The 11,568-nt window shown below is 42.0% G+C and overlaps 1 protein-coding gene across 13 annotated transcripts in view; it reads right to left on the bottom strand.

The window, feature by feature from the left end:
* The window catches only part of PNPLA7 (patatin like domain 7, lysophospholipase), a 443,243-nt gene that overhangs the window by 403,320 nt on the left and 28,355 nt on the right, over positions 1-11,568 (bottom strand). For 11 of the 13 annotated variants that reach the window (XR_012155226.2, XR_012155225.2, XM_073314045.2 and 8 more), the window contains 2 exons: positions 5,304-5,386; positions 10-98 (listed from right to left, as the gene is read on the bottom strand). Coding sequence is in view for 11 of the 13 variants with exons in the window: in XM_073314045.2 (XP_073170146.1) it covers positions 10-98; positions 5,304-5,386 (172 nt within the window). In the remaining 2 variants the exon portion in view is untranslated. Of the gene's footprint in view, positions 1-9; positions 99-5,303; positions 5,387-10,163; positions 11,402-11,568 lie in introns of those variants that run through there. The other 2 variants (XM_073314048.2, XM_073314047.2) reach the window with 2 other exon arrangements.

Genomic DNA, 11,568 nt, shown 5'->3' with positions numbered 1-11,568 from the left:
TAACTGTACCTCTTAGCCAAAGACAAAACCTTTGCTCTTTTCCGCATCCTTTGACGAGGCACCATGTTCCCAACCAGAGAGTTTGGGAGAGTTGTCACCTACAGGAAACAACAAAACAAAAATCTGTTTCAAGAAAATTCCAACACCCTCTAAAGGTCCTGATCCTGCAAAGTCACGCACATGTGTGGTACCATTGGAATCCATGTAAAGTTAAGTGCATATGTAAGGCTTTGCAGGATCAGGACCTACATGAGCGCTAGGGCAGTGTGCTACATCATGGCATTTTCTTTTTAGAGAGAAGTTTCACTGTACTTTTTAGTGAGCAATTAATATAATGGTGATGGGAGATACAGAATAACCTCAGAGTATTTCTGACCAAGAACTGCAAGCACCAGAAACATAGAAGTAATCTTTTAAAGTGTAAATATTAGTCTGGCAATCACTAATCCTGATGCACTGAGGCCTGATACACTTAATCAATGCCAAGAACAGACTTATACATTTTAGTGAAATATATAAATGAGGACACCTGTCCTAATACTTAAATAGCACAATAAATGCAGTAACTGGAGTGCCACTTAGTGGAGGAATGAAAAGATTGCAAGATCAAGAAAACTTCCTAGTTTTTAATTTTTTTAAAATATCCCGTTTATCCCTCAGGAAATTCAATTCCATTATATGCTTCTGTAATGAGAATTTTCAGACTCTGTCTCATCTCTTCCATCAACAGACAAGTGGGTCTCTGGGCCATCAATATCTCCAAGCATCATAAAATCAGAAACTCAGCAATTTAACTTTACCAGAAGTATAGCAGACAGAAACTAGTATCTTTCACTTGCTTTATACCTTCAGACAAAGAATAAAAATAAACACAGGTCTAAATTTCCAGAAGAAAAAGAAAAGGTGATTTTATCATATGAATACAAAATGCCTTCAAATATGAGCATCTCAGTGAAAGGGTTGGAAGGGTTTTTTTGCCTTCTTTTTTTAAAAACATAGGCAAAACAACACATTTTCCCCAGATGCCTGCCCAGAAATGACTGAATACCCAACTTCCAAAACTTCAGCCCAAACAATGAAAGTATGGTAAAGTTAAAAGCAACTGCAAAACCAGATCTTACAATGGGAAGTGTTAGTCAGACAGCACTACCAGACCACCCATCATATATTTATTTTTTTACAAACAGTTATTCCTACTGTATTTAGTCAGATTGTTTCTTCATAGCTCCCATGTCCCCTTGCATGGAGTCATATAGACATTAAGCTTTCTCTTGCCTGTTGAAGACCACACAATTGAGCTAAATGTAAGCCAAAAACGGGAAAAACTGAATTGCATTCTTTACTAAGAGAGGAAACTGTTTCTTCAAAATCAAGATGTCCTCTTTACGTACATTTGTCAATAGGAAACAATACGACATTCGCTCCATCCCAGTGTAGGGGAAGAAAAAAAAACAAAACCACCACATGTTCTGGAGAAAGAGTGGCTGGTTTGAAGAAATCAACAGAAGAACAAAATTGGGATCAAAGTGCATTTAGGAAGACTGAACTCAGAATGAACACCTATATTTGCCAAATTGGCTCAGGATGTCCTTTCAGGAATGGAATGAGGCTTAGAAACCTGGACTGTCCCTATGAACAAAGCAAGAAATCGCTCCAGTCTCTTGAGAAGTCCTGCATGGTGAGACAGCGAGAACTGGCATTTGCAACAAACAATACTGCAAAGATCAAGAGAGGCATGTCATGGCAGACAGGCATTTCACCAGAAATAGAACAACCGCCAAAGACAGGCAGCTAAGCAGCTCTAAGGCAAATCCTGGCAAAGTGTCTCAAAATGGCAAAGTCTATGGAAACATCACTGATGCAGAAAACACACAAAGATGTTAAGTACAGCTTAACAAGAACTTCATTCAAGAGTGGATTTACCCAGAGCCTGTCATAGTAATAAGTTGGATGTTGCTGCTACTGAAAACTTCCGTATGAAAACGGGCAATTTGTTTGCAAATATAACAGGAGTCATTTAATGACAAGTGCTACCATTCTGCCTGAAAATCAGTTCCACTATTATCTTGTTTTCCTCATTCACGTGTTTTTTTTATTTTTAAATTCTTTTGTGATGGAAGTGCTCATGTTTGATCCGTGTGTGAAAAGTCGAGGACAATCCAGTCAGCCATTTTTGAATTTGGTATGGTTGTATGCACATTCTGAACGTGGTGTAAAACCTTACAGTTATAATTTTACCCATACAGGAAACAGGTGAATTTTTAAACTTGAAATATGGCATGCAGACTCAAAGAGTCACTGAAGAGTCCATTTACAATTCAGCTTGAATAAAGTCTGTCTGGAACTTAAGATTCAGGAACTTTTGAAAATTGCAGAGTGGGCATGAGCAGTAGAAATCAGCACCAAGCCTGAGCGTTTGCCTATCTAGAGATGCACTGCACACTGCACACACATGCTGTTTGCCCAGACACACACACTTTTCAATTGATTGTTAACTGTCTTTTCATTCTGGGTTTGTTCAGCACCTACCATAATGGGGTCCTGGTCCATGAGTGGGGCACCCAGGCACTATCGTAATATAAATAATAAATAAGTAACATGGAACCTCTAGCCTCCTCATCAGGTCTCCAGACATTTATTCTCTCCCCCATATACAGACTTTCTGGATACAGGATCACTAGATAGCAGAGTTAAAAGAAGTCAGAACTCCAAGATTCCTACAATAATGGGATCTCAGCCACAATGCCCATATGTCACATTTTCTATTCCTTGTTAAATGGCTATTGCAATATATTATCCATTATGTCATTACATGAAAAACCATAATACACACACCTACAAGAAAGCCTGTGTAATGCATCTGTTAGAATCTTAATTTCTGCATTTCCTGATTTATCTTACACCTCATGCACTGATTACATAGTCCTAGAGATAAAACAATCACGGAACCCCACAATGCCATTTTTACCAAGCCGGTATTCAGATTAGAACTAAAAAATAAAGCACACATTACCTGGAAAAATAAGATAGCAAGAGTCTCTGCCATCACTTACACATAAAGGGTAGGGAGCTGTTATAGGTGTTAATGAAGATTATTGGATTAAACAGACATCAAGAATAAACCATCACACCAAGGTCTTAGCAGTTTTTTTCATATGAAGGATGAAGTAATTTTAATTATCTTATTTCCAAATGTAACAGTACGTGTAAGTTTCAAGTTAAAATGCATGCCCCATTAAGGAGCTTGAATGTTAAGGACAACACAAAAGTTTATTCATTCATTTTTTTGATAAGTGTAAAAGTATTTTAAATACAAATCTCCATTTACCTTACTAAAGTTTCAAATTAATTCACAACTAGTTTTCTGTCTCCATTTTAAGAAGCTTAAAATAAAAGACCACAAACAGAGAGAGAATCCTAAAAATAGAAACAAGGATGGAGTATTTTTCAAAGAAACTGAATTGTTCATTTTAAACTCTCTCTCTCTACCTCAGCATTTAACAACATATACATTAGTTTTAAAAAATAAACTTCATACACAGATTGATCTCAGGAGGTCACCAAGTCATACACTTGAAATGGATTTTAAAATGTAGGGACAGAAAGGGGGTCTTTGGATAGTTTAGGAACTATTAGTGAAGTTTTATACTTATACACGTTAAGACCTGGGCAATCATGTCTCATCTCTCAGGTTATAAAACTGGTAACTACAGAACCATAGAATATCAGGGTTGGAAGGGAACTCAGGAGGTCATCTAGTCCAACCCCCTGCTCAAAGCAGGGCCAATCCCCAACTAAATCATCCCAGCCAGGGCTTTGCCAAGCCTGACCTTAAAAACTTCTAAGGAAGGAGATTCCACCACCTCCCTAGGTAACGCATTCCAGTGTTTCACCACCCTCCTAGTGAAAAAGTTTTTCCTAATATCCAACCTAAATCTCCCCCACTGCAACTTGAGACCATTACTCCTTGTTCTGTCATTTGCTACCACTGAGAACAGTCTAGAGCCATCCTCTTTGGAACCCCCTTTCAGGTAGTTGAAAGCACCTATCAAATCCCCCCTCATTCTTCTCTTCCACAGACTAAACGATCCCAGTTCCCTCAGCCTCTCTTCATAAATCATGTGCTCCAGCCCCCTAATCATTTTTGTTACCCTCTGCTGGATTCCCTCCAATTTTTCCACCTCCTTCTTGTAGTGTGGGGCCCAAAACTGGACACTGTACTCCAGATGAGGCCTCACCAATGTCGAATAGAGGGGAATGATCACGTCCCTCCATTTGCTGGCAACGCTCCTAATTATACAGCCCAAAATGCTGTTAGCCTTCTTGGCAATAAGGGCACACTGTTGACTCATATACAGCTCCTCATCCACTATAACCCCGAGGTCCTTTTCTGCAGAACTGCTGCCTAGCCATTTGGTCCCTCGTCTCTAGGGGTGCATGGGATTCTTCCGTCCTAAGTGCAGCACTCTGCACTTGTCCTTGTTGAACCTCATCAGATTTCCTTTGGCTCAATCCTCTAATTTATCTAGGGCCCTCTGTATCCTATCCCTACTCTCCAGCATATCTACCACTTCTCCCAGTTTAGTGTCATCTACAAACTTGCTGAGGGTGCAATCCACACCATCCTTCAGATCATTAATGAAGATATTGAACAAAACCGGCCCCAGGACTGACCCTTGGGGCACTCCACTTGATACCGACTGCCAAGTAGACATGAAGCCATTGATCGCTACCCTTTGAACCGATGATCTAGCCAGCTTTCTATCTACCTTACAGCCCATACTTCTTTAACTTGCAGGCAAGAATACTGTGGGAAACCGTATCAAAAGCTTTGCTAAAGCCAAGGAATAACATGTCCACTGCTTTCCCCTCATCGACAGAGCCAGTTATCTCGTCATAGAAGGCAACTAGGTGAAAAGGTGAAAGGCATGACTTGCCCTTGGTGAATCCATGCTGACTGTTCCTTACAGCTATGGAGATAACCATAAGAGTTAGGAAGGAATCTTTCCTTTCCACACACAGCCCTGCAAAACTAGACAAGTGCATTCTTTCCAAGGGGAAAGAGGAACTTGCTCTGAAACATCAGGCATTACCCACTACCTGTTAACAGGATACTGACTACAAAACACATGATCCAGGATGACCAACCCAACATATTAGAGACTTCTCGTCTGAAAAAATGCAGTGGGGCTGGGGCTAATAACCAGGGTAAACAGGTCAGGCATCTGGGAGTTCACATTTATCTTCCTGGATTTTAATCTTTATTTTCCACTCTCCCTTCCCTCTCCATTAGGTGTACTTACCTTTCTCATGATCTTCCGCCCATAGAACATGACTTTGTCTCTCTTGCGAAATCTGTACTGAGGCACTTGTGGCTGAGGTTGTCCTGAAACACAAAAGAATCATCAAATAACTCTGCACATAGTTTGTAACAAGGGGAAAGAGGAGCATGCAGGTGCATTGACCTTGCTCACTAGTTGGAATCCAACTTACATTATTAACAGAAATTCATGTGAAACTCAACTTCTTCCTGTTGGAGACTAGGCCAAAACCCCACTCATTTTTGTCAGTACAATTTAAAATGAATGACAAGAAAGAAACCTATTCTGTCCAAACACTCTTTTTGGATGATGAGCTACCTGTGTTCAAGCTGTCAGTGGACTGATTTAACCCTGTGTTACTTTTGCCTCACAATGTAGATTCATAGATTCATAGATATTTAGGCCAGAAGGGACCATTATGATCATCTAGTCTGACCTCCTGCACAATGCAGACCACAGAATTTCACCCACCACTCCTAAAAAAGACCTCACACCTATATCTGTGCTATTGAAGTCCTCAAATTGTAGTTTGAAGACCTCAAGGAGCAGAGAATCCTCCAGCAAGTGACCCGTGCCCCATGCTACAGAGGAAGGCGAAAAACCTCCAGGGCCTTCCAATCTGCCCTGGAGGAAAATTCCTTCCCGACCCCAAATATGGCGATCAGCTAAACCCTGAGCATATGGGCAAGATTCATCAGCCAGATACTACAGAAAATTCTTTCCCGGGTAACTTGGATCTTACCCCATCTAAAAACCCATCACAGGCCATTGGGCCTATTTACCATGAATATTTAATTACCAAAACCATGTTATCCCATCATACCATCTCCTCCATAAACTTATCGAGTTTAATCTTAAAGCAAGATAGATCTTTTGCCCCCACTACTTCCCTCGGAAGGCTATTCCAAAACTTCACTCCTCTGATGGTTAGAAACCTTCGTCTAATTTCTAATCTAAATTTCCTAGTGGCCAGTTTATATCCATTTGTTCTTGTGTCCACATTGGTACTGAGTTTAAATAATTCCTCTCCCTCTCTGGTATTTATCCCTCTGATATATTTATAGAGAGCAATCATATCTCCCCTCAACCTTCTTTTAGTTAGGCTAAACAAGCCAAGCTCCCTGAGTCTCCTTTCATAAGACAAGTTTTCCATTCCTCGGATCATCCTAGTAGCCCTTCTCTGTACCTGTTCCAGTTTGAATTCATCCTTCTTAAACATGGGAGACCAGAACTGCACACACTATTCCAGGTGAGGTCTCACCAGTGCCTTATATAACGGTACTAAAACCTCCTTATCCCTACTGGAAATACCTCTCCTGATGCATCCCAAGACGACATTAGCTTTTTTCACAGCCATATCACATTGGCAGCTCATAGTCATCCTATGATCAACCAATACTCCAAGGTCCTTTTCCTCCTCCGTTACTTCTAGTTGATGCGTCCCTAGCTTATAACTAAAATTCTTGTTATTAATCCCTAAATGCATGACCTTACACTTCTCACTATTAAATTTCATCCTATTCCTATTACTCCAGTTTACAAGGTCATCCAGATCCTCCTGTAGGGTATCCCTGTCCTTCTCTAAATTAGCAATACCTCCCAGCTTTGTATCATCTGCAAACTTTATTAGCACACTCCCACTTTTTGTGCCCAGGTCAGTAATAAAAAGATTAAATAAGATTGGTCCCAAAACTGATCCTTGAGGAACTCCACTGGTAACCTCCCTCCAACTTGACAGTTCACCTTTCAGTAGGACCCGTTGTAGTCTCCCCTTTAACCAATTCCCTATCCACCTTTCAATTTTCCTATTGATGCCCATCTTATCCAATTTAACTAGTAATTCCCCATGTGGCACAGTATCAAACGCCTTACTAAAATCTAAGTAAATTAGATCCACTGCGTTTCCTTTATCTAAAAAATCTGTTACTCTCTCAAAGAAGGAGATCAGGTTGGTTTGGCACGATCTACCTTTTGTAAAACCATGTTGTATTTTGTCCCATTTACCATTGACTTCAATGTCCTTAACTACCTTCTCCTTCAAAATTTTTTCCAAGACCTTGCATACTACAGATGTCAAACTAACAGGCCTATAATTACTTGGATCACTTTTTTTCCCTTTCTTAAAAATAGGAACTATGTTAGCAATTCTCCAATCATACGGTACAACCCCTGAGTTTACAGATTCATTAAAAATTCTTGCTAATGGGCTTGCAATTTCTTGTGCCAATTCTTTTAATATTCTTGGATGAAGATTATCTGGGCCCCCCGATTTAGTCCCATTAAGCTGTTTGAGTTTCGCTTCTACCTCAGATATGGTGATGTCTACCTCCATATCCTCATTCCCATTTATCATGCTACCATTATCCCTAAGATCCTCTTTAGTCTTATTAAAGACTGAGGCAAAGTATTTGTTTAGATATTGGGCCATGCCTAGATTATCCTTGACCTCCACTCCATCCTCAGTTTTTAGCGGTCCCACTTCTTCTTTCTTTGTTTTCTTCCTATTTATATGACTATAGAACCTTTTACTATTGGTTTTAATTCCCTTTGCAAGGTCCAACTCTACTTGACTTTTAGCCTGTCTCACTTTATCCCTACATATTCTGACCTCAATAAGGTAGCTTTCCTTACTGATCCCTCCCTTCTTCCACTCCCTATATGCTTTCTGCTTTTTCTTAATTACCTCTCTAAGATGCTTGCTCATCCAGCTTGGTCTACAACTCCTGCCTATGAATTTTTTCCCCTTTCTTGGGATGCAGGCTTCCGATAGCTTCTGCAGCTTTAATTTAAAATAATCCCAGGCCTCCTCTACCTTTAAACCCATAAATTCTTCAGTCCAATCCACTTCCCTAACTAATTTCCTTAATTTTTGAAAGTCAGCCCTTTTGAAATCAAAAACCCTAGTTGCAGATTTATTTTGGTTAATCCTTCCATTCAGTTTGAACTGAATTAGCTCATGATCACTTGAGCCAAGATTATCCCCTACAACCATTTCCTCTATGAGGTCCTCATTACTCACCAAGACCAAATCTAAAATGGCATCCCCTCTAGTCGGTTCAGCAACTACTTGCTGAAGGAATCCATCAGCTATCGCATCTAGGAAAATCTGAGCCCTATTATTATTACTAGCACTCGTCCTCCAGTCTATATCTGGGAAGTTAAAGTCTCCCATGATCACACAGTTTCCATTAGTATTTACTTTATTAAAAACATTAAAAAGGGCTCTATCCATATCCAAATTAGATCCCGGCGGTCTATAGCACACCCCAAGCACTATCTCAGGGGAGGCTCTAATAGTTTTCTTCCCCAATTTAATTGTTGCCCAGACAGACTCAGTCATATCCATTTCATCGCTTCTTATTTCTTTACATTCTATCTCATCATTGATATATAATGCTACTCCACCACCTTTACCTTTATTTCGGTCTTTCCTAAACAGCACATACCCTTCAATACCTGTAGCCCAGTCATGACGACTATTCCACCAGGTCTCTGTTATACCTATAATATCCGGTTTCACTTCCTGCACCAGTAACTCTAGTTCCTCCATTTTGTTACCTAGGCTCCTTGCATTAGTGTACAAACATCTTAATTTTTGCTGTTTGGCCTCACTCACATTCTGTACCCTATTAGGCACGGTTATTTTACTACCAGTATAACCTATTAGACTTGTATCTACACTGCCCTTCCTCCTACCTACAGCTGTATCCACTCTTACTTCATTTTCTTTCCACTCTATGCTAAATTCTGGCATGGAGATTACCTGGACATCTCCCAACCATCTCCCCCAAATTCCTAGTTTAAAGCTCTCTTAATCAGTTGTGCCAGCCTCCATCCTAGAAGTCTATTTCCTTCCCTACTCAGATGAAGTCCATCCCGAGAGAACTGTCCTCTATCCATGAATGCCTCCCAATGGCCATACATCCCAAAGCCCTCCTTATAGCACCACTGCCTAAGCCATCTATTGATAGTCATAATCTTGTCACACCTTTGTTGCCCTTCTCTAGGAACAGGCAGAATCCCACTAAAGATCACCTGAGCCTCAATTACCTTAAGCGTCCTCCCCAGCCTAGCAGTCTCCCTTAATACTTTCCAGCGAGAATCTAGCCGTATCATTTGTTCCCACATGAAGGATAATTAGGGGATTCTTTCCCGCTCCCTTTAGAATCCTTTTCAACCTCAGGTCTACATCCCGTATCTTAGCACCTGGAAGACAGCACACCCTCCTATTTTCTGGATCAGCTCTGGTTACAGGCCTATCTATTCTTCTCAGTAAAGAGTCCCCAATCACATAGACCTGCCTTTTCCTAGTGACGGTGCTATTCTCCAGTCTATCCCCTGTTCCCTCTGGCTGCAAGTTCTTTCCATTCCCATTCTCCCTTGTAATCCTTTTTAACCCATCCTGTATCCTCCTGGGGCTCATATTTGGTGTAATCTCCATTAACTCTTCCCCTTTTCCTATAGGACTAACCGCTCTTCTCTTCTTCTTTGCCCTATCACCTTCAGTGACTACCTGCTGAGCCCCTTCTTCATTTTCCAACTCTGCAAACCTATTCTGAAGCTCTAGTTCTCCTTCACTAGCCCGTCTTTTCCTCTGCCTAGTTCTTTTAGTCACATGCTTCCACTGACCACTTTCCTCACCCAGTCTCCCCTCAGAATTCCCTAGTCCTGCTTCCATCTGCAAGTCTGAGCTTTTCCCTTCAGATACCTCATGTCTTTGCTCCATAATCTGCTCAAACCCCTTCCTGAACTCTACCAGACTTTCCACCTGCATCTCCAAACCTCTGATCTTTTCCTCCATCAGCTCTATCAGATGGCATTTCATGCAGACAAAACTCTTACCAGGTGCCCCCTCCAGGATCATGTACATAACACAGCTTCCACATCCAGTCATCTTCATTGTGTCATCTGCTACATGGGTCACTCCCACTGCCACCTCTGAATCTGTCATAGCCTTCCCACCTAAATCCTGTTAATCTGGGAAACACAAACCACACCAAAACACCACCACCCACAGCAAAACCAAACCCCACACAAGCACCACAAGACAAACTCCCCTTTCAAACTCCCACTCAAACTCCCCTGTTTACAGCTCTGTTTGCTAGCTCCTGTGCCGCTGCAGCTGTCTGTGCCACTGCAGCTGCCTGACTGGCTGCTACCTTTATAGGACCCCTAGTCAGGGAAGCCCCGCCCCCTAATCAGGGCTCAGCTTCTCTCCCAGCACAAAGCCCCTACAAGCCTCTACACATACAGATACTACCAATACAAAACCAAACACACACAAATACCTTCTCCTCCAACAGAACTCCCACTCAAACTCCCCTGTTTACAGCTCTGTTTGCTAGCTCCTGTGCCGCTGCCTGACTGGCTGCTACCTTTATAGGACCCCTAGTCAGTGAAGCCCCGCCCCCTAATCAGGGCTCAGCTTCTCTCATAATGTAGTTGATTATGGGATGCATTCCAAGGAACCTTGATTGTAGGTATCATGGGGTCAAAAACTGCTATGGAGATAGAAAAAATACAAATGGTAGGGAAGTCAGAGTGTGAGGCTTCTCCTAGTCAGTCCTGGAAGCAGCACTGACCAAAGGGAGCCAAATTCAAGTGCTTATTTCCCAGAAGAGAAGGTCATCATAACACTTAGTGAGGAGAGGAACAGAAAATAGGGACAGTCCCAGAAGTCTCTTCTCACCATCCCCACCCCAGAGAGGTAGAGCTCTGAACACATTAGGATTTCTAAGTATTACTCCCTGAAGGATATGTTTCACTCATACTTTCCAAGCAGCTTTAACGTCATAGGTGCAGAATCTCTACAGTGCTGAACAACTGCCAGTCATGCCATCTGCGGCAGGCAATTTTAGGAACCATTCCCATTTCCAAAGCTCTTCTTTATCTAGAGCAGGCCCTGCTCTTACAGGGTCTGTGAGAAAGATGCTTACTGCAATTATGCTCTCAGAGTCCTTTAGCAGACTATGGTTAGATGCTAGAGAAAGCTCTCAGCTATGGCAGATCAATGCTGGTCACCAGAGGTGCCGACTTCCTAATGTGCCAGGGGGTACTCCCCCTCAGATCTACCCCAGGCCCCACCCTGCCTCTTCCCACCCCAACTCCGCCCCTGAGCACACCCTACCCTCACTCCGCCCCCTGTCCCCCCAGCTCCTCCTGCACACCACTGAACAGCTGATCACCAGCAGGCGGAAGGTGCTGAGCGGGGGGGAGGGGAGAAGAGTGCTGATCAGCCAGGCCACCG

This window comes from Lepidochelys kempii, chromosome 16 (assembly GCF_965140285.1).
Source record: "Lepidochelys kempii isolate rLepKem1 chromosome 16, rLepKem1.hap1, whole genome shotgun sequence".
NCBI lineage: Eukaryota > Metazoa > Chordata > Testudines > Cheloniidae > Lepidochelys > Lepidochelys kempii.
Note: the sequence above shows the minus strand (reverse complement) of the source record. Positions and strands in the feature narration are given on the sequence as shown.